Genomic DNA, 22,897 nt, shown 5'->3' with positions numbered 1-22,897 from the left:
AGGGAATCATTGACCAGCTGCCTTCTGGGGGTTGAGCCCACAACCTGGGCATGCGCCTGACCAGGAATCAAACCTGTGACCTTCTGTTCATAGGTCGATGCTCAACCACTGAGCCACGCCAGCGGGGCCACTTAATATTTTTAAGTTCATCTATATTGTAGCATGTGTCAGAAATTCATTTATTTTTTAGGTTAAATAATGTTCCATTATATGTATATACCACATTTTTTTATCCATTCATCCACTTATGGGCATTTGGATTGTTTCCACCTTTTTGCTCTTGTGAATAATGCTACTGTGAAAAATACTAACGTTTCATTAGAAAAAATAACATGTAAACATGAATACTACCTGTGGACCACAAGACATAAAGAACTTTAAAAGCTATAGGACATAAAAGCTCTAGATAAAAATTCACTTTTTAAAAATATTCTTTATTGTTTAAAGTATTACATATGTCCCCCTTTCCCCCATTGACCTCTCCCCAGCCACTCCCACCCCCCAGCACATGCCCTCACCCCCTTAGTGTCTGTGTCCATTGGCTATGCTTATATGCATGCATACAAGAAAGAATGTATATGGATGCTTTTAGCTAAGTGGAGGATCATTGGGTATTCTAAAAAGGTTTTATTTGCAAACACTATGGCATTCCTTTCATCCTTGAAAAATAGAGCCATTAATATTTTTATGAGACTTAAATACAATATGATCAACATTATAATGTAAGTCTAACCTGTTATATATGTGAAAGCCAAGCCAAAACATCAGTAAGTAATAAGACAAAAGAAAAAATTATGGTGTGTGGCTGAATGGACTCTTAAAAAGCTAGTAAATAAAAGGAGATCCCAGAGTTTTTTGTTCATTCATTTTAAATGTTCAGGTCCTTTTAGAATTGCTGCAGGCTGGAGGCATAGTTCAGTTTGAAGAGAGTCGGCTCATCCGCATGGCAGAAAAAGCAGAGTTGTAAGTTGTTTCGAAGTCATATATTAGTTGATACAACTATTAAATTGCACTTCTGTAACTTGAAGCCTGGTTTATCCATGCATTGCCATTTATTTTTAAATTAAGAAAAATTATGCAAATAACAAAAAAACCTAAGCATGAAAGTTTGTGCCTTTTAAATCTGAAATTTAGTAGAATTTGCAGAAATTAGCAGGGAGTAAATTAGAAGTATCTGTACATTTGTTTTAGGATAAAAATGAAATAACAGTCATGATTTATTACTTTAGTTATTTAGTTATTTTTTACTTACAATATGCATAGTATTTTATAGATTTTGACAGCTATTTATATATATTATAAATATTGCAGAACTTAATATAGCAAATAAGATGCAATATATTAGATCTACTATTTATTCAGTTTTTAATGTTTTATTTGACATTTAATTCTGTACAGAGAAACTTCGTACAATTAATTGATATCTAATATATTAACTATTTTTGTGGCACATGTTATTTTAACATTTATTTTGTACCCACTTTTAAAATTTCTTGTAAACATGGTGTTCAGCAGTATATTAAACCTATATTTAGAAGAATGACAGATATTAATTTTCTTATATCGGGGTGGGGAACATTTTGTCTGCAAGGGCCATTTGGATATTTATAACATCATCCATGGTCCATACAAAATTATCAACTTAAAAAATTAGCCTGCTGTATTTGGTCAAAGACACTCCTAATGTCTTGGCAGGCCAGACCAAATGATTTCTCGGGCCTTATAAGGCCTGGGAGGCCAGATGTTCCCCACCCCTGCCTTACATACTGTAACTTCATTTAGCAATAGAAATAACACTGTATTTATTTTTCTATACTAATTTCTGTGCTGAGAAAACTTTTTGAAACAATAATAACCACCTGCCTGTTTGGTACACTGAACTTTTTCCTTTTATGTTCCAGTTATCAAATTTGTGAGTTTATGTATGAACGAGAACACCAATATGACAAAATTATTGATTGCTACTTACGTGACCCACTAAGAGAGGTGAGTTAAGAGATTGCTTACCCTTTTCCATACCATTTCCACACAATTCCCCAATGAGCAGAAATAGCTATTCAGTATGTATAACCATTCAGTAGAAATATTTGGACATGTGTTTGCTGATTCAGATTTTCATTTATTCAATAGGTTTTTATTGAGTGCCTGATATTAGGCAAGTATACATTGATAATTAAAAAGATATAGTTCTTGCAATTTTAAAACTTATAGTTTAGTGATGGAGACTGGCTTTAGAGGATGATGGGGAACTGATGTATATATGACAGAAGGAATCTCAGAGGAAGCAACATATAAACTGACTTTGGAATTTGAGAAGAAGCCAGTCAAGCAAAGAGCCAACAGGAAAGTGTTCTAGGATAGGGAACCATATATGTAAAGACCCTGAGGTGGGGAAAATTTTTGACATGTTCAAGGAACTGAATAGAGATCATATAAATGAAGAAAAGGTCAATGTAAATGGAGCCTAATAGACAAGGGCAAGAGTAATTTGAGATGAAATTGGGAATGTGGACAGGGACGACCAAAGACAAAAGTATAATATTCCCTCATTAGGTTAATGAAATTGAGAACAAAATTAATTGGAACAGATTTGCAACTTTTAAGACTCTACACTAAACTAATTTTGAAACAATTGCTCTTTCTCGTCAGTGTCAGTTTTCCATCAGTTAACTATCTCCAAATAATAGATATTTAGCAAGACTGGTATAGATGTAAGTAGTGAGTAAATATTCTTGGAGTGATGAATGAATGAATGAATGAATTATATTGTCTTGTGCTCCTTAGGAAGAAGTCTTTAACTACATTCACAATATCTTATCCATTCCTGGCCACAGTGCAGAGGAGAAGCAGTCTGTATGGCAGAAAGCAATGGATCACATTGAGGTGCTAATTCAATAAACTTTTGAAATTTCCCCATTTGTATAGATATCTCCCAAATTAAGATTATGCTAACCAAGCAATGGCAGGTGTCACATTATTAAGTTGATTTACTTGCAGATTCGCATCTTTTTCATATAATTTATTCCACCTCATATTTGTATTTATAAAGCCTGTCATATACAATCTATATATATAAAAGACTAAGCAACCGAACAACCGGTTGACCGGTTGCTATGATGCACACTGACCACCAGGGGGCAGATGCTCAACGCAGGAGCTGCCCCCTGGTGGCCAGTGCACTCCCACAGCCAATCTCCCGCAGCCAGCCAACCTCCTGCAGTCCCTCCCCCTGACAAGATGGCCCTGATCAGCTGGATCGCCGGCCAAGGCGAGGGACCCCACCCATGCACGAATTCGTGCACCGGGCCTCTAGTTTATTATATCATGGCTTCTGAAAATAACCCATGTTCAATCAGCTGGTTGGCAAACTGGAATATTAGTGGGTTTTTACAACATTCTTAATACAATTCTTAAAGTATTCCTGGTCTTATTCTCTAATAAATAATGGGAACCATTGCACTCAATCACCCAATGGAATTTTAGAAACATTACTATACTGAGTTCTTCTCTCTGATATATTTCCCTTCCTTATGTAACAGAATGATTCTGATTTTGTTAATACATGCTTTTTTTTACAATAATGCAGGAGTTGACATTGAAACAAAAAGTTATTTTTAAAACACATGCCTATAGATGCCAAAATGGAGAGACTAATAATGTGTGATGAACATGTGATCAGAATGCATTCTGGAAAAGGGCTCACAAATCACTCCTCACTTTAGTGTCCATAGGTTCATAACATACCATATACCTCAGAAACCAACAGAGCTAGCAGGTTTGTTGAAATGTATTTTTTTTTTTTGAGTCACTAATTGTTGAAAAAAAGTAGTAACAAAAGATGCTGAGGTAATCCTAGTTTTGAAAATAAATTTCTATTTACAAAGTGTCTTTACTCCTCCTTGTAGCAAGGAACAGGTGATGGGGTAACTTCTGGTGATAGGTTTAGAGATGGAATGAAAGATATGGTTATTCAACATAATTTAAATTTTTTATACATGTGAAAAATGATAAGAAAAGATGAGATCTGAAACTCCGAGAAAACATTGCATGTGATATGAGTACTTTGTTCCCATCCTGATGGTTGTAAAGTTTAGAAAGATCAGAAATGTGAACACATCTTATGTGAAACATCTGGTGAGAAAGAGATACAGTCAGTCATCAGATGTGTGGTCTGAAGTAATTTCCACACTTTCATCTATAGGATTGAGAACATATATATGTTATTTTATGTTACGATATTCCTGCTAACAACAAGATGGATATATCTTGATGAAAGAACTCAAGAAAACCTTCTCCTACTTTGAGTTATATCTTTTTCCTTTAATCATTTTGTATTCTTTTTCCTTTCATCATCCCCTTTAAGTCTCTGTATTTACATTATGGCTCATTCTTTATTTCACTTAATCTGCATTAAGCAGTGGTTTGAGCACATGGACTCCAGACATCCAAAAATGAAGCTATGTCTCTCTGCATAATGTGAAATGTGATGCATTAATCAATGAGCAAACAAATTACTCAGCAGAAAACTCAGACTGGAGAAGCAAGAAGTATTGTTGCTGCACAACAATTATTTCTGCTAACTTTTTCCAACATCTGCACATTTTTTTCACCTTGAACTTTTTAATATCTCTTAAGACCACAATTACAAATATATAAACTGTTGAAGGACTTCCTTGGCTTCAGTAATATAAATAAAATCAACATTAAATATGTAGGTGTAAAAGTCCTCATAATAAAGTTTTCTGGCAGTATATACAGTGAATAAATTAGTGGTTTTTAACACTTCTGGGATTATAAATCTCTTTTGAGAATCTAGTGCAGGGGTCCTCAAACTTTTTAAACAGGGAGCCAGTTCACTGTCCCTCAGACCGTTGGAGGGCCGGACTATAGTTTAAAAAAAAACAACTATGAACAAATTCCTATGCACACTGCACATATCTTATTTTGAAGTAAAAAAACAAAATGGGAACAAATACAATATTTGTATTTGCATGTGGCCCGCGGGCCGTAGTTTGAGGACCCCTGATCTAGTGAAATATTTGGACTTGTGCATGTGCACAAGGCGTAAATTTGTTTACAATTTCAGGGATATGCAGACACCCTAAAAGCCATTGTTAGATCGGGTCTGTGGATTACGAGTAAAAAATCTTTATTTTTACAATATGAATAAAGCATATTTTATTATATTTTTAAAAAAATATTTATAGTTTTAGATATAAAAAGCATACAGAAAACTGCATAAAGCAAATGTTTTTTCCTGATATTTCCTTGCCTTTCTATATATACTGTTACTGCATATGCCTACATCCCTAAAAGTTTATATTTTTGCTTTGCCTTTTTCTGAACTTTATGTAAATGAAGTTATATATTGTATTTCCTTTTTTCCCTCTCAATATTTTGAGAAGTTTGTATGTTTTGTTATCTGAAGCTGTGGTTCATTTGTATTGTTATATAGTATTTCATTTTATAAGTATATCATAGTTTGTCCATTCTACTGTTAGTGGATGTTTTAGTCCATTTATAGTCATCATTATATATGCATCTGAGCACAGCCACATGCATTTCTCTAGTGCAGTGGTTGTTAGTTTGATCCCCAGTCAGCAGTATAGCATCAGCTGAAAACTTAATAGAAATGCAGTTTTTGTCTTCACCTCAGACCTTCTGGATCAGAAGCTCTGGGAGTGGGACCCCACAATATGTTTTAATAAGCCCTCCACGTGCTTTTGAGACATGCTAACATCTGATAATCTCTGCTGTAAGGTCCATAATTGCCAGTTAATTGGGATAAATATCTTTACCAGCTGCTGGCATTGAATGAAGTTTCCCATTGATTCTATATCCTTGCTAGACTTTAACATTTTGCAATTCTAGTGGATGTGTAATGATATTTTACTATGTTTTAAACTAACATATTCTTAGTTACTAAGATTGATAGACTTTTCATGTTTATTGGCCATTTAAATATCCTTTCTGTAATGTGCCTGTTCAAATCTTGCCCAATTTTCTATTTGAATATCTCCTGTACTTATTGATTTGTAGGTGTTCTTTATGTATCCTGCATGATAGCGTTTTTCACTGACACATGTTGTGAATATATCCTTCCACTCTTTGGCTTTTTCCTATGATTCTTCTTAAGAGAAGTTCTTTTTTTTTAAGTCAAAATAATTTTTTTCTTCTACACTGAATGAGAAATTCTTCATATTTTTGTCTAAAAACTTTTTTGTCTGTTTTTCCTTCCATCTTTAAATCTTAGGTTCACCTGAAAGCAGTTTTTGTATATGCTGTGAGGTGGGGGTCCAATTAATTTTTTTAAAATATGGGTGCCCAATTTTCCCAGCAGTTATTTTAAAGGTTGCCTTTCCCTATTGCTCAGTAGTACTACTTTGTCATAAGCATATCAAGGATCTATATGCTTGGTCTGTTTTTCTGGGCCCTCTTCTGTTTCATTGATCTATTGTCTGACTCTACATCAGGACCTCACAAGTATCCTATATAATAAAAGGCTAAAATGCAAATCGAACGGCAGAATGGCCATTCGCTAAGACGCCCACTGACCACCAGGGGGCAGATGCTCAATGCAGGAGCTGCCCCCTGGTGGTCAGTGTGCTCCCACAGGAGGGGCGCCGCTCAGCCAGAAGCCGGGCTCATTGGCTGGCAAGTGCAGCAGGGGTGGCGGGAGCCTCTCCTGCCTCCGCAGCAGCACTAAGAATGTCTGACTGCCGCCTAAGCCATCAGTCAAGCATCCCCTGAGGGCTGCTGGACTGTGAGAGGGTGCAGGCCGGGCTGAGGGACCCCCTCCCTGAGTGCACAAATTTCGTGCACCGGGCCTCTAGTTTTAAATATTGTTGCTTTATAATAAGTCTTGATATCTTTAAAAGAGTATTGGTTATTCTTGACCTTTTATACTTCCAAATACATTTTGGAATCAGATTGTCAAATTCCACCAAATTTTTTTTTAATCTTATGATTCTAACTGTGATGCAATGAATCTATTAATCACTTTAAATGTAATTGACATCTTTATGACATTGTATCTTTCAATCTATGACTGTATGGTATGACCCTTCAACATTTTTTTATAAAGTTTTATAATTTTCTCTGTAGAGATTTTCAGTCCTTTTTTTAGACTGTCAAAAATTTATATTTTTAGCATAATCATGCCACTAATATTTTTAATTTCCCATATATGTACAATGTTTATTATAAGGATTTTTATGGAAGTCTTCTATTCTATTTCTAGTATACTAATAGTTTTGTCATAAAAAAATTTTATAAACTTTTCTCCCTTACTAATTTTTGTGGTAAATATTATTGATATTAAACTAGCCTTAAATTCTGTGGATAAATGCAACTTGATTCTGATGTATTATCCTTTTTGTATATTGTTGAATTTTGTTTTTACTTAGAATGTTGTATCAATGTTCATGATTAAGATCTATAATTTTTCTTTCCTATCTTATATTTTTCTATTGGGTTTGGTGATCAAAATGTTGCTAGCCTCATAAAATGAGCTGAAGAAGTTTCCTTTTTTCTATTCTCTGTAAGATATTAATTAATGTTGGAATTTTTCTTCCTTAAATGATTACTAGAAGTTATAGGTGAATCTATTTGAGTCTAGAGTTTTCCATATGGAAAGATATTTTATTATTCAGTGCAAGTTTTCTCTTGCTTAAGTCAATTTATTGAACTATATTTTTTTAGAATTTATCCATTTTGTCTAAATTTTCAAATTCTTGACATAAAAGTTTTTTATCTATGTAATGTCTATTAATCAGTAGTAATATCCCCTTTTTCATGTGTGATATTGATTAGTTGTGCTCTCTCTATTTTGAGATGTGTTCTATAAAACTAGTATAAACTACAGTTATTTTAATATTATTTTTAATATTAATCATTATTATTAATCTAAAAATACTACCACAAAATTATTAGATATATCACTAATATCACAGTCACACTAACTTGTATACTTTTTATTTGACAATATACTATGTGATGTAAAGTTGGTCTTTGCAGTTAGCCATGTGATATGCAATTGTAAGGGCAGAATAGTAGGTCACAGAAACCAAGTGAAAAGAGAGTTTGAGTAGAAAATGATAGCCAGTGTCTAGGAAAGTTTAGGGAGAGTGCAAATTGGCGGTCTTAGATTTGACAGAAATAGGTTTTATTAACAGTGGTTACTTAACAGTGCCTCTCTTAGTCTGATTTAAAACTTAGGACTTTAAGTTGATTTCTTAAGACACTAATAGTTTCAAAACCTACCAGGCAATCAGAAGTACAGTTTTAAAATTCTTAGCCAGAGAAATTGCAGCTATACCTTTTTTTTTTTTCCATCAAGCTATTTCTTTAAGCTCAAGGGTGAAATTCACAGACAGAGAATTTGGGGAGCTTTTGTTCATTCTGTTCATCCTGCAGATATATGGCCTAAATCCAGAGTTTAGTGCTTTCATTTTCTAAGAATTCTGAATTACCTTGTATATCACAATCTGACTTTTTACATGGTATGCTTTTAATTTTGCTCATTTACAATGTGCCTTTAAATTAGGGCTTTACATCAAGGTCTCCTGAAATGCAATAAAGAAGCTCATGAAAATATTGAGGCAGGTGATCATGTTTCACATCTATGGGAATCCTATTTAAATTAACATTAAGATTTAGCAAAAGGATTTTGTCTTTTTCTTTCACTCTAGGAACTTGTGTCCCTGAAGCCTTGTAAAGCTGCAGAGCTAGTTGCTACTCACTTTTCTGAACAGATTGAAACAGTCATTAATAAACTTGAGGTAAATATTGCAAATATATATGGGGAAGAAACATCTAGTGGAGAGATAATTGTTGACTATGTACCAAAGAACTTTTGATTTTAGGAATTTGTTCAATTAATAGTTGCCATTTAATAGTAGTTTCTACACAGTTGTTGAGGCTTAAAACCTATGGGGGGAAAAAAGTCCTGGCAGACACCGTATATAGTCAATTTTACATTATAGAAAAAGAGGTTTTAATGTTGAATGTCAAAGACATTGGAAATTGGAGAGAAAGAGAAATGAGTTATAAAGTTATTGAAGTATTGAGATCTATTCACGCTTCTCCTCCCAGACCCTGAGGCCAAGTCTGTCTCCAGCTCCTGCCTCCACTATGCTGCCTGGCACAGAATATCGCCCTATAAACACTGTGGAGTCTAACACGTTTCTTTTAAAGAAATGAAGTATTTCTTTTATTGTAGAACTTTACTGATTATGTAGGAGAATCCCACACAGGTTTTATAAAGTACTTTTACTTTTGATGACAAGAATTATGCCTCTGACCTATTGTTTCAGAATTCTTGAAATGATAAGTAAGCCAGAATATTAAGTCCAGAAGGAAAGTTGTGTAAAATAAAACAAGGTGATGGGCCAGGGAAAAGATAAAAATCAAAGACAGATAAACATATTCAAAATGTCATATTCTATATTACATTAATCCATTTCAGTTTTGAGAGTCCCCTGCTTTTTATAGGTGAAGTTTGAATGTGTCGCAAAGGTAAAGAAAAACTAAACTCTAAATTTTTGCTCAGCTTTCCTTAGAACTTAGAAACATTTATATTCATATAGTATCCTAAGGTTCATCTCATTTAATTCTTACCTCTCTCCTGTGCAGAAGGCAGAGGAGATACTGCTGTTCTTTTTTAAATAAGTAAACTGAATAGCTAAGAGAGCCAGTGACTTACACAAAGTCACATAGCTCATAAGTGGAAGAAACAGAGCCCTGATTGCTGAGATGTTGCAGTTTGCCATCTCTGTTGCAGTTGATTATATTGGGGAGTCCATGAGCTTTTCAGGTGGTGGTTGTCATTTGGGCCGTCATCACAAGAAGGACCAGGTGAGACAGTGAACCCACCAGCATTCACAGCCAGAATTCACTACCAGCAGAGCAGTTAGAGCGTCCACGTGTGGGAACTGCACTGGGGTTTGTCTCAGAAGAGGGGTTTTTTTGTTTGTTTTTTTGGTTGGTTTTCTTTTCTTGGTTTATTTATTTATTTATTTATTTATTATTTATTTTTTTACAATAACAAGGTATTTGTGTTTCTTTTTCACTCAAAATGCACTATGGGACAGTGATTAGAATTACTGAGAGGAAATGATCTCCAAATGATTCTTTAAATTTCTTAGATCTATACAGAGGGCTTAATGGAAATAATCATAGCCATGGGTGCATTTTAAAGGGATATTCTAAATTCATTCTTTACCATGGCATAGTTTGAAGAATTTGTTTTAATATTATATTTTTTATTGTTTTTCTACTCAGAACCAGGTTTTGCTTTTCAAATTTTTGAGGAGTCTTCTTGACCCAAGGTATGTTTATAAATTTAGTTTTTTATAATATGTAGATTATAAATCAAAGAAAATAAGTTGAAGTTAACAAACTGGTCCATGGTAACCAAATAGTACACTCAGCCCTTGATTTTTAATGTTTGTGTGTGTCAGAATCACCTAAGAAGCTTAAAAATATATAGTTGCCTGGGCCCAACCCCGCAGAATCACTGTGGGTGGGGATATTTTTGATGTACACCTAAAGTTAAGCTTCACTGGCTTAAGTGTAATATTCCAGGATGAGACAGCTTTTGTCTCGGATATGCAAACTTTTAAGTTGCATTAGAATGTACATTAGCCATTGAAAACAGTCATTTACTTAAGTGATCCTGATATCAATTTCAGTTATTCCAATATTCTGTGCTATTTTTAAATATCAAAGTACCAGGATGTGTGATTGTAACAATTGTTTTGAAATCTCAATCATTTAAACTTTAAGAAGACTATGTCACATTTTAATTTAGAGTCATACTGATGTGCTTATGCAGATAATTGGAAAAGCAATCTGACTACATTTTTCTCCTGCACCTCAGTTCAAGACCTTTTCAAAGTGTCTGTGTTTTAATTATAACCCTGTTCTCAGAATATTACTGAAACTAGATTTAAAAAAAAAAAAGTTCTATTAATCATTTGTATTTCTCTGAGAGTCAGTTTGGGCCCTGGTCTACTCCTAGAATTAACTGATGGAGAAATTGTAGAATTGGAGTTGAGGGGTAGGAGGGAAGGAAGAGAGCTGTAAGGAGGATGGGAGAGCTCGGGGAGGAGACTGAGAGAAGGAGACAGAGGACAGGGCTAGATGGATGAGGAAGGCGGCACTCTGCCTCAATTTCCAGCCCTTTCTCTGGGGCCGGAGCACCTCTTTCCCATGGCAAAATTCCTTCTGTTCCCTCTCTCCTGTGTCCTCCAGTTTCAAATATATCCTCTTAGGATTTGATTCGTCCTCTCATAAGATCATTTATTTTAACCAAGTTATTTTCCCCCAACCATCCTATCTGGAGACGCTCAAGCTGGAAAGACAAGAGAAGGCTCAGCTTTGAACTTGGCCTTTTCTCACATTGAAAAAAAGTATAGAAGCCAATGGTGACCAAATCCTTCTTTTAAAAAATAAAATAAAAAACAATATTAGATAATATAAATATATAGTCATTTGCTCTGATATTGCAGTCACTCCTTAACTTAAATTTCACAATAATAAACATGGCACATCACAAGAGTTTCAGAGGTCTTCCATGAAAAGTCTTGCTCTGTTATTACCTACCCTAGATTTGAAAGATGTTAATTAGGTAAGACCCTTTAAGAGTACTGTGAAAGTTGTTTTGTTCACTAGCAAACCACAAATAATTTTACATTTACTCAGTATGTTTTATCTCCCTAAATTAACCCTAACCCAAGATAATTACTCTAAATTAACTTGTCACACATTCTTCCTTCTTGTCATATTAATTTTGCTACAAGATTCTCTTACCTACTTCAGAGAGAAGCAGTGTACCCACAACCCTTCGTCTTCCCTCTCCCCCAAAGCAACGTGACCTGTAATGTCCTCACTTTTGACAGCAGCACAGTTGCCAGCTTTACTTTAGCCTAGTAGAAATTAAGAGCTGGCAAAGATTCTCCCTTTGACCAAACTTTACTCAGGCCTCTGAGCCTTTTCATCTCTGTCCTTGTGGAGTCTAGTTTTAGCAAGAATCCCCCAACCTCGATATCTGATCACCCAAAATATGTGTCCAAATTCTTCCTTCCCTTCCCTTCTTGCCCCCCAAGTAAAATCTGATCACCCTTGGCCTGCCTTCAACAAGAATCCTGTTAAGTCAGTCTAGCAAATAATTACCCCACATTCTTAGTAATTTTTCATCCACTGACCGCCTCCTCATCCTCTAACCCCATCCCAGCTATAAACCCCACTTGTCCTTGTTGTATTTGGAACGGAGCCTCGGCTCTCCTGTACTGTCAAAACCCCATTGCAGTAGTCCCTACACCTGTTATGATAGTCCAAATAAAGTTTGTTTCAACAAGTATCATGGGTAATTTTTTCTTTAATAGAGCCTTGAATTAATAAGACCGATACTTTAGCTCCACCTTTAAAAAGGGCTCACTTTCATATTGATCCATTTCCAAGAGGTCAAAGACAAGCGTTCTGCTTTGAGTATCCCAATCCAGAATTCATATTTTATCCTTTTACTTTATGTCTTATATAGGAAGCAGGTGCCAATTTACATAATGCTCCAAATTCATTTGTAAATTGGATGTTTGGCATTTCAATATAATCATTTTTATATAAAGAGCATTTTAAATTATAGTATCTTAGATTAACCCATAAAAGCCTGTTTAACCCACAATGTAAACATATAATAATAGTGAGGAGAGGAAAAATATTTTCCTTCTTCCCATTTAGGTTCTTGACTGTACCTCTGTAACAAAGACAGATTAAGAAGAGAAAAGGATATGAAATTATTTAATGTAAGTTTTACATGACACAGGAGCCTTTATAAGGAAATGAAGATCTGAAGAAACCTGAGTGTTTTTTGCTAGGTTTGATGAAGAGTAGAAAGTCATAGAAAAGTGATAGGACCAAAGGATATGAGCTAAGGATAGTGTACTGGGGGAAACTGAGCAAGGCCTGCTTGTTTGGATTCTTCTCAGTGTCCCTCCATCTTCAGAGGTAAGGATGCTCCTCTCCTCCAGGTACAGGGAGAGCACCTCTCACATTAAAGTTTTATGACATGCTTTGGGGTAAAGGGGTGGGGGTGGGGGTGGGGTCAGAGAGTCCCTTCTGTACCTGCCATTTCTCAAGTTCCTTTAGTTTAAAATATTTAGTATCCCAGGGTACCATATTTTGGGGTTGCATGTCCTGAACCCTGTCACTAGTAAGTTACTAATTCTGGATTGAGGGAGAGGATCAAGGTTAAGAAGGCTGAGTGCAGAGTGAGTAAGGAGGAGTCACTCCCTGAACTAGCCTTAGACAGTTTTGGTTATAGAAAGTTTGTCTTTGGTGTCCTTTGAACTCTGCCTTCTCCATTCTGCTCCCTTCTTTCCAGGGGTGCAGGTACACACACTTCTTCAGGCTCTCCACTTTATGTGTGGGTTCATTCAGCGAGATAGACCACTGACTCAGAATTTAAATTTAAGAGCCTTTATTAAGCTGGCCAGCTGACTACAGTTACAGCACCCTGCCGAAGCAGAGGCGAAACTGCAGCGCAGATTACAGGAGTTACATTTTATTAAATTTTGTGGAGGCCCAGAGAAAATGTGTCTTTCAAATTCTGGGCCCCCAATATGGAGGAAACTCTCTTTATTTATACTTTTTCCCAGTCCTTTGTCTCCCAAATTTGGAATGAGACTTCCGGGCCTTCTGAGAAAGAAGGCCTACGTGCTGGGAAGGGGCCATGAGACCATATCTCAAGGCCTGGCCTGATGTCAGTACCTTCCTATCTATGTGTTTTAGGAACAGACAGCACAGCATGACCTGTCTGGCCAAAGTGCCAGATATGCAGCCCAGCACATTTATAAGCACACTCAGATATGGAGTATTGTTCCTAGGTAGATTTTTTAAATCCAAAATTACTTCCTTTGATGATGCCCCAATCAAAACTTGATTTACTTTGTCAATTTCTGTATTATGTGAGACTTTTACAGTGAGAATATACAAGTAAAGTATGAATACAATGAAGCAAACACACTGATGAAAAAATACTTTTCCAATACCCATGACTTCCAGGGTAAGGAGAAAGCAGGTAGTGTGGCCTAGTTTACAGTAGGCTCTGAATGACTGATTTCCCATCCCATTTTAGCTTTTCAAAATGGGTATGCTTGTTGACTAACCTGAAGTAAAGGATTAGAATCTTGTTAGGTACTGGGAAAACTGAAGTGGGAAAGTAGGGGAGTGTGGAAAAAGATATGTAGTGTTGGCATGAGAGCATCCAAACCTGTGTTAGCGTAGGTAGCTAGATATTAATAAAGGAAGGCAGCAAAGGGAATAAGACATTATTAAGCATAATGAACTAGGGAACAAAGGTTTGCTTCCTAAGGAAGGTATAGCTTCATGTACTCCCCAGAGAACCAGTGGTCCATTCCCCACAGATCACGGGGATAGGATAGAACAGTAAAGGGGGAGATAAGCACATGCACAGTAAGGGCCTAAATGGTGACCATAGAGGCCTATCTGTCTAGCCTGGGAAAAGGAAATGGATCGGTGAGAAGGCGGACCTAGCGCAAGCCCAGGAAAGCTTGGGAAGTTGACTGGTTATTATGAAAAAGCACCTTCCCAAACCCAAGGTAATATAATCCCAGCTAACAAAGAGTGCTCTCTCTCTCTCTTGCCTGCCCAATAACATGTGCTCAACCTGTGCGCAGCCACCTGGGGCCTGCTGCAGACCGTGTGGTCTCCAAAGGACTAAGCTTTAATAAAGGACAGAATCTCTGGACACTGGCCCTATTTCTGGGCCTGATGGGGCAAGACTGGAATTTTTCCTTGGCAGGATGGACAGAAATGGGGACATTGAGAATCCAGGGGCACTCCTTTGATTTTGCATTTCACGCTACCAACAAATCTTACCATGCCACAATTTCCCATACATGAGTCCCTGGAATGCTTTCCTTGAGATCCTGTGAAAGAACACGCTTTCCACTGGCAAGATCTGCAGATAATTTTTATAAGAGCTTTTTTGAGCCCAAACTGACAACTGTTACGGTGAAGCAAGATCTCAGATGCTGCAATGAGTGACAGATTTGCACTTCTTTTTTTTATGCTTATATGCATGCATACAAGTCCTTCGGTTGATGCACTTCTTTTTATACATTTGAAAAAAAAAGGAATCTGTAAGGAAGATTACATGAAGGAAGGAAAAAAGCAAGGTGGGGAAAATCTCTATGATTGGATTACAGGGCAGTTAACAAGATTATGTGCTCCCTTGAGGGTGGTTATACCTCCCTTGAGGGTGATACTCTGGCATTTCAAAGGTGTGTTAACCTAGATGCACAGGAACAATGGACAGGGTTTGCTTAAGGCAAAGGTAAACCTTTTAGTAAAGAAGTTATAGGCCAGGGATGTGACTACTCACCATGTCCTGCCCAGGAACTTATGATCAAATCACCCTGTGAGATTACTTTTGGACTCCTGAGCTTGTCAGATGTATTACAGAAGCCCTATTTCATTCACAATAGGACAAAAGAACATCAAGAGTAAGTAGACTGGGCCCCGCCTAGCCGGTTTTTTTCCCTGGCAGACAGCTTTAGGCTATTTTTGCCTTTCATTTTTCCCTTTTTGTTCTTAAGCAATAGAATTTATTTTAAACATCCAGGTTTATCCTCCCCATGAAGCTCCTATAGAAGCATTCTGGAGAGTAGAGAAAATGAAAGAAAACAGTTATTTTGAGATGGGGATTGCTTATGTGTCATATTGAAATACTGCTTTTTTGTTGTTCTTGCCCCCAAAACCTGTGTTAATAGGATCATAATTCTTGTGTATATATAGTTATATATATTTGATTTAACATTTGTATGAACTCACTGAGTTGTTTATGAGGGGGTAGCTTTTTATTTTATCAACAGCATTTTTAGAGGAACAAATTAGTTAAATTCTTATGTATATTTCTGTTTTCTTTACTCAATTTCTTTAAGTTATCTTTGCCATGTAAATAATATCCTCAGTAGAAATAATTGACCTACATCTGTATGTAGAAAGATTAGATAGTTTATGGTAGAGGGGAGGAGACGGATTAATCCTCCAGAAACAAATTATTTGCCTGAATTGAGGCCAGAATTTGGGAGAGGAAGGATTTGCATCTTCTTCTAATTCCCTTCCTAGGAACTTATGATCACATCACCCTGTGACAGGGACAGCTGCTACATATCATTCCCCTCTCCCCCCCCCCTCCCCCATAACACACGCTCCCTCTGTGCACTCCTGCTGGGCAAGAATTCTCACAGGAGTTCTGATACATTTACATCCATAAGCAGGTCGGTCTTTTGTGCAGCAGGGATACTTGAAGGATAATACGAAAGGACACTAATGGTTTTTATGAGGCTATAAGCGTCATAAGAAATAAGGAAAATGTGCAAATATATTTATATTCACAGTATTTTCCTCAGTATGATTTTCTTGGTAATATCAACTTAGCCTTGTTAACAATGTCCCAGAGGCCTCTGAAATATGTTATAATTTTTTCATAGAAAAATACATAAAAATGTCGGATTATATTTTTAAATCTTTAGTCAAAGTAAAAATTGAGCATTGCTAAGAGAATGAGTGTCTTTGCCAATGAGCAAAACATAGATTATGGAAATGGTTATGCATTGTATTAAACTTGATTCTGTTAGTGTTTTTATGTATAATTTTGGAGGTACATTTTAAGATACTGACACAGTGTTGAAATAGCATAGTTCAAAGTTTAAAAATTAGAACATTATATATGTTAATAAACTTTGACATATGAAAATACTTTTCTACTTTATGAATGCCTATCAACTTGGCCAGGCCTACCACCAGAGACCGTATCTTTGGTTAATATTTTGCCAACAGCTCAAATTCAACCTTTTAAATTCAAACACATCATAATCTCCTAATCTCCAGACTTGATACATAGATTGATAAATAGGTAGGTAGGTAGGTAGGTAGGTATATAAATAGATAGATAGATATAGATAGATAGAAAATAACTTTCATGCATTTACTTAATTTCTTTATTCAGTAATTCTTTATCATGAGATTATTTGCTATGTATTGTGTGAGAATTTGAAATGACTAAAAATTATATTCACTTAAAAATCCAAACCTGTTTTTTTTCCTTTATTTTCTCTCTTAGCAAATGGTATTATCTGCCCATTTATTTCATTTAGCAATGTACCTAGTAAGTACAGTATAATGAGTACTGTGACAGGCACAGGAGGTAAAGTGATGAATAAGATGGGGCCCTGCCTTCATATAACTTCCATTCTGATGGAGGAAGTTGACAAGTAAGCAGGCTGTTTTAGTATAAGTGTCTTTAAAAAAAAGATCCCAAGTGATAAATTTCTCACTTTCCCCACTCCACTCCACCTTCTCAGCCACACACAGAGAACCAGTCAGTCACCCAAAATCTACCTTGTGGCTCTCTCTTCTATGTGAGTCCCCTTCTTGTCTACCCACACTATCCTGGCTCAGGCACTCAGCATCTCTCTCCTGGTCTCTCTTGCTCGTCTCCTAACCAGCCTTCCTAATTCTACTTCCATTTTCAAAAAGACAGATAATGACAATGTCTCCTTTCCCCTTCACATACTTCTTTCAGTTCCCATTATCCAAGGTAAAGTCCAAACTCCTCATGGTGTACAGGCCCTTCTTGATCTGATTCAGGCATATCCAGCTTTATTTTCTCACCTGGCTTTTCTCTTCCCCCCTTTATTCTGCAGCAGTACTGAATTAATTGGTCATAGGATACACTACACATTGTCATTCCTCCCTTTGAATATATATTGCTTCCTCTTAGTCCACTTTGTTTCTTGGAGCAATTTATCTATATGTATTAAGAGCTCAAAAGTTACACATGTGCTTTGATCCAGTAATTTCATTTAAGGAAATTCTGTGAAAGAAAAAGTAGTTAATATTTAAATATCCACCTTAGCATTTATATAGTGAAAAAGCTATTTTAAAAAGTCAATGGGGGAGATGGCTAAATAAACACTCGCGTATATGAGCATAATTGAATACCAAATTGCAAACATGACTATGTAAAGGTAAAAATAATGCCAGACTGAAAAAATACATAGCATGAAATAGTATGCACTGTTGGGGAGGAAGAAATTTTCCTCTACTCCTGTAGGTTCTTTCAGCTGGCCTAATAATTAAAGCTACATGAGACAGATTAACAAGAGAAAATAACCAAATTTAATTTTACATATGTGTATGGGAACCGCACAGACATGAGAATCAGAGATCCTACATGCATGAGAGGTTCAAGACAGAAAGGTGAAATGAGGTACATATGACATCATGAGGTAAGATGCCTGGGGTTTCAGATGGGAGGAGGGTAATTCACAGGATGACAAGAAGAGCAGATGTTCAGTAATTCGGTTTGCCCTGCCATATAAGTAGGTAGTCACTCTTACATGGGCAAGGGTCCACTTTAAATTCTTTAAGGGAAAGGTAAAAATTTCTCTTGAGCCTACAGAGTCTCTTTTGCCTTCAGCTCAAAATGATATACATGCCACCCGGCCAGTGTTGCTCAGTGGTTGAGCATCGACCCATGAAACAAGACAGCTGTTCTCAACCTGTGGGTCGAGAACAATGAAAATACATCCTGCATATCAGATATTTACATTACAATTCATAAGAGTAGCAAAATTACAGTTATGAAGCAGCAACGAAAATAATTTTATGGTTGGGGGTCACCACAACATGAGGAACTGTATTAAAGGGTCGCGGCATTAGGAAGGTTGAGAACCACTGAACCAAGAGGTCCCCAGTTCAATTCCTGGTCAGGGCACATGCCCGCGTGGAGGGCTTGATCACCATTAGGCATGAAGGAGGCAGATGTTTCTCTCATTGATGTTGCTGTCTCTCTATCCCTCTCCATTCTTTTTAAATCAATTAAAACATTTGAAAAATACTCTTCATGCCAAAGTAGCATGTCTTGGGGAGGCCTGTACTTAACCCCGTCAGCGCACGTATATCTGTGTGTATGATCGAATGATAGTGAGAGGATATAGCTAGCTTAATGCTCATATATATTCTTTGTCCCTGTTAAAGAAAATTCAACTGAATAAATTTAAAGTTCTAATTGGCTTTATTGAATGATTTTGAATCAAGAGCATCCCACCTAGTAAACAGAGAGATGATCCATGAAGTCGTATAAAATGGAAGGTTTTTATTGATACAAACTAGGTAGGACAAGAAAGTTATTAGCAAAAGAAAAGAAAGGATTGGTTCAGGCCAGGGCACCGTTCTTTACATGAGGACTTAACTATTTTCTGAAAATGATGATAAACAGGACTTCTTTTTCTAATAAGAGTATTCAGTTACAGGAGGAGGAATTATATTTAGATGCAGGAAATCTTTCCCAAATTAAGAGCTTTGTGACACTCAGTCCTGACCAGAAGTTGCGTGATTAACTCATTAAGTTTTGCTGCTTAGGGCTTTCTATACTTGCTAATGGGCTAACTCAGTATCTTCTCAAATTGGCTGTAAATCCCAAAGATGAAGTGTTCTTTTCTTCTTTTGTGTGTGTGTGTGTGTGTGTGTGTGTGTGTGTGTGTGTGTGTGTGTGTGTTTCACAGCTGCCTTGAATGCAGGAGTTTGTTAAGTGACTGGCTATTCCCTGGGTAGACCACCATCTTAGTATTCTTTCCACATAACTTGAAAATTATCTGTTAAATGTCTGTGGCCAACTACACTATAAACTTTGAGAACAAAGACCATTGCATTCATTGTTGTTCCCCCAGCATTAGCGTCACCTTGGCACATAATAAGTACATGCCCAGTAAATGTACATTAAATTGAACTTAAATGACTGGGAAAGGTAAATTGGACTGCCTTCAAATGGAGGAAACCAAATATAGAATAGAGGGGTGAAAATTACAAGGACTAGGGCAACAAAGCCAGATATGGCTCGGAATAAATTCTATCTACATGAAGAAAATAGAAGATGCACTGACAAACCCAGGAAAATGATAGTTTTTAGGTAGGATGAATGTTGTGTCTCAGTAGAACACTATTAGGTATAAGAGAAAAGGGAATGCTAACCAGTTTTTCTGGACATTAAAGTGAGCCAGTGTTTTTTTCAGATATTTACACCATATTGTAGGCGATGTTAATATTTTCTCTATATCATACTTCTGTTAATATGTCTTATAAATGCAAGACTATGGAGCAAATTAAGATTAGACATAAGCATCTGTTGATGAATCACAGTATTTAATTCTTTCCAGGCATTTATTGGCAAAACCCTTTACAAATACTGAAGGTGTGAATATGCATCAAACCAAGCAAATCACCCGAATGAACAGATTTTGATGCATTCATTTGGGAAATAATCTGTCTGCTGGGACACGATTAGGCAGCATCAACATCATCAGAACGTTAATAAGTAAATTGCATCATTGATGAGTTTACATCCATTTCTGACTGTTGCTTATCAGTCTTGCTCATAAATACAACTTGTTATATCCAGTTCTCAGAGCTCTTTGTATTAGTCATCTATTAGCTACCTGCTTTGCCGTATACCCCACTGCTAACTTTAATGGCTGTCAAAATTAGTATAGTCTTGGGACATAGCAAATGGGTACTCAGTAAAGGTACACTGTTGTAGGCTTTGAGGATTAATTAGTGAGGAGATAAACTGGTACCTACCCTCACAGAGTTTATAGTCTTTTAGAGAAGACAAGTAATTAAAGAATTACAACAGTGTGACTGGTACTATAAGGGAAGCATAGTAGAGATGCTGAGACTGGAAGATGGTTTATATATACATGTATATAGTTACAAATCAAATTGTTTAAACTGAATTGGGTCATCTGTTTCTTTTAGAGCAACAGTATAACTTTTGTATGATTTACTTATTGAAGCCTCTACTGACTATTATTTCCTTAATTACTCAATGTAAACTGAGCAGTATTGTGATTTAGAGCGCTTCTGATATGATATACAGTTCACCCTAATAATCTGAGTAACAGTGAGATTTTTAATTCATGATATTACCTGACCAAAAGTTAGTCTTGGTTTTAAGATAGCATCCTTTTTACCTGAAGCTTTAATTATAGATGTGATTAAATGATGTTACTCTTGTTTTTTATGTTTTTAGGGAAGGTATTCATGTAAATCAGGAGTTGCTGCAGATATCTCCCTGTATTACAGAACAGTTCATTGAGCTGTTGTGTCAGTTCAGCCCAACCCAAGTCATAGAGACATTACAAGTCCTTGAGGGCTACCGCCTAGAAGAAACTATCCAGGTAAGACCAATAATGGGGAGAAAGCCAGAGTACACTTTTCCTAATCATTCACCATTTTACAGTTAAGCAAAGGGAGACTCACATATTAAATTACTTGCCTAAGTTTTTAGCTAGTAAGTGGTAGCATCTGAGATGGAATCCAGATAGTCTGATCCATAGCATGCTTTTCATTGCTATGGAATAAACTGCTTTCACATGTTTTCTAGTAAAGTCAGAAACAGCACATGTCCATCATCATTATTAATCAAGGTTCACTGACATTCTAACCAACATGATAAACATATAAAAATGAATATAGTAAAAGTATTAAAAGGGAAAAACCAAACTCTTGTTTGCAGGCACTGATGGTTACATAGTCCTCTTATGCAATAGGACTTACTAGGCTGAAAGCAGTTCAGTAGACTTAGCACAGTCATTGCCTTGATTCATTTCCCTTATTTTCACCTGTTTCCAAATGAAAGTGAAAATGTATATATATATATACATATTCTAATATACTATAAGAGGTTGGCATGTTCCCTGTTTAAAATGTAACCTACCATTATGTCTCCTTTCTTTTATGTCAGTACTCGTGAAATAATAATCTGTATTTTTTGCATCCACCTCCTGAACTGTCCACACACTTAAATTTTTTAAAATTATGAAATATTTCAAATATGTAGAAATGTGCATGAAGAATATCAAATACATATGTACCCACCAAGCCAATTTATAAATGTTAACATTTTGCCATACTGGCTTCAGATATCTGTTGTTTTGTTTTAGAAATAAAGCATCTTTTATTTGTCATGTCCCCCTCTCTCCCCTGAGGTCACCACCAGCCTGAAGGTGGGAAGTTTATCCAGGTTGTTTATTTTTCATATATACAGGGTGGTGCAAAAGTAGGTCTATAGTTGTTTGCTTGGAAACAAATACAATAATTAAAACATAATAATTCAAGAATAAACTGTTTCACATACAAATGTAACCTGACTTTTGCCCAACCCTGTATGTATTTAACTATAAAATAAAAGACGCAGTTTTATTATTTTTAAAATTTGTATTAATGGTATCATACAGTACATATCCTATTGAAAATTGCTTTTGTTATTAATTTTTTAATCTGTCAATTTTTATACATGTAGATATAGTTCACTCATTTTAATGGTCATGTAATAGCCTATTGAATGATTATGCCACAATTTATATATTTCCCTTCTAAGGGAATTAATTAGAGGATGTGAGTGTGAGGCAGTCCACGTTTCTGAAATTCAGTGACATGAATTTTAGCTATTACTTTGCCAAATAAATGGAATTTACAGATATCATTTAAAAGAGCATTCAGCTTAATATTAAAAACTCTGGCTACCAAGTCAGGTCTGTTTTCAACTTTTTGCCAGCGTTGTAAATTGTTTGCAATATCTGCCCATTTGGGGTTGCATGTCATGGTTATGAATAAATTGGGCTTGCCATACTTTGTTACAATTGCCATAGCCTCCTGATATTGCTGCTGCATATTTCTGGGACTACCCTCAAAAGATGATGGAAGTATTATCATTTTACCAATCGGCACATTGTCATTTTCAGATCTAGATTTGAGATAATCCATCAAACCACTATATTTTTCAACTCTCAACTTAGATTGGTTTGCTTTG

General features: G+C 36.0%; 1 protein-coding gene and 1 long non-coding RNA gene across 13 annotated transcripts in view; both read left to right on the top strand.

The window, feature by feature from the left end:
- VPS8 (vacuolar protein sorting 8 homolog (S. cerevisiae)) overlaps window positions 1-22,897 on the top strand; it is a 246,001-nt gene that overhangs the window by 141,309 nt on the left and 81,795 nt on the right. For all 12 annotated transcript variants that reach the window (XR_001359954.1, XM_005858444.2, XM_014530618.1 and 9 more), the window contains 6 exons: window positions 881-963; window positions 1,902-1,986; window positions 2,785-2,883; window positions 8,691-8,780; window positions 10,282-10,328; window positions 21,116-21,263. Coding sequence is in view for 11 of the 12 variants with exons in the window: in XM_005858444.2 (XP_005858506.1) it covers window positions 881-963; window positions 1,902-1,986; window positions 2,785-2,883; window positions 8,691-8,780; window positions 10,282-10,328; window positions 21,116-21,263 (552 nt within the window). In the remaining variant the exon portion in view is untranslated. The remainder of the gene's footprint in view (window positions 1-880; window positions 964-1,901; window positions 1,987-2,784; window positions 2,884-8,690; window positions 8,781-10,281; window positions 10,329-21,115; window positions 21,264-22,897) is intronic.
- LOC106724207 lies at window positions 3,590-8,357 on the top strand. The gene is made up of 3 exons (XR_001359957.1): window positions 3,590-3,775; window positions 5,087-5,138; window positions 8,339-8,357. It is a non-coding gene; the product is annotated as an uncharacterized LOC106724207 (long non-coding RNA).

The sequence above is a fragment of the Myotis brandtii genome, unplaced genomic scaffold (assembly GCF_000412655.1).
Source record: "Myotis brandtii unplaced genomic scaffold, ASM41265v1 scaffold118, whole genome shotgun sequence".
Lineage (NCBI taxonomy): Eukaryota > Metazoa > Chordata > Mammalia > Chiroptera > Vespertilionidae > Myotis > Myotis brandtii.
Note: the sequence above shows the minus strand (reverse complement) of the source record. Positions and strands in the feature narration are given on the sequence as shown.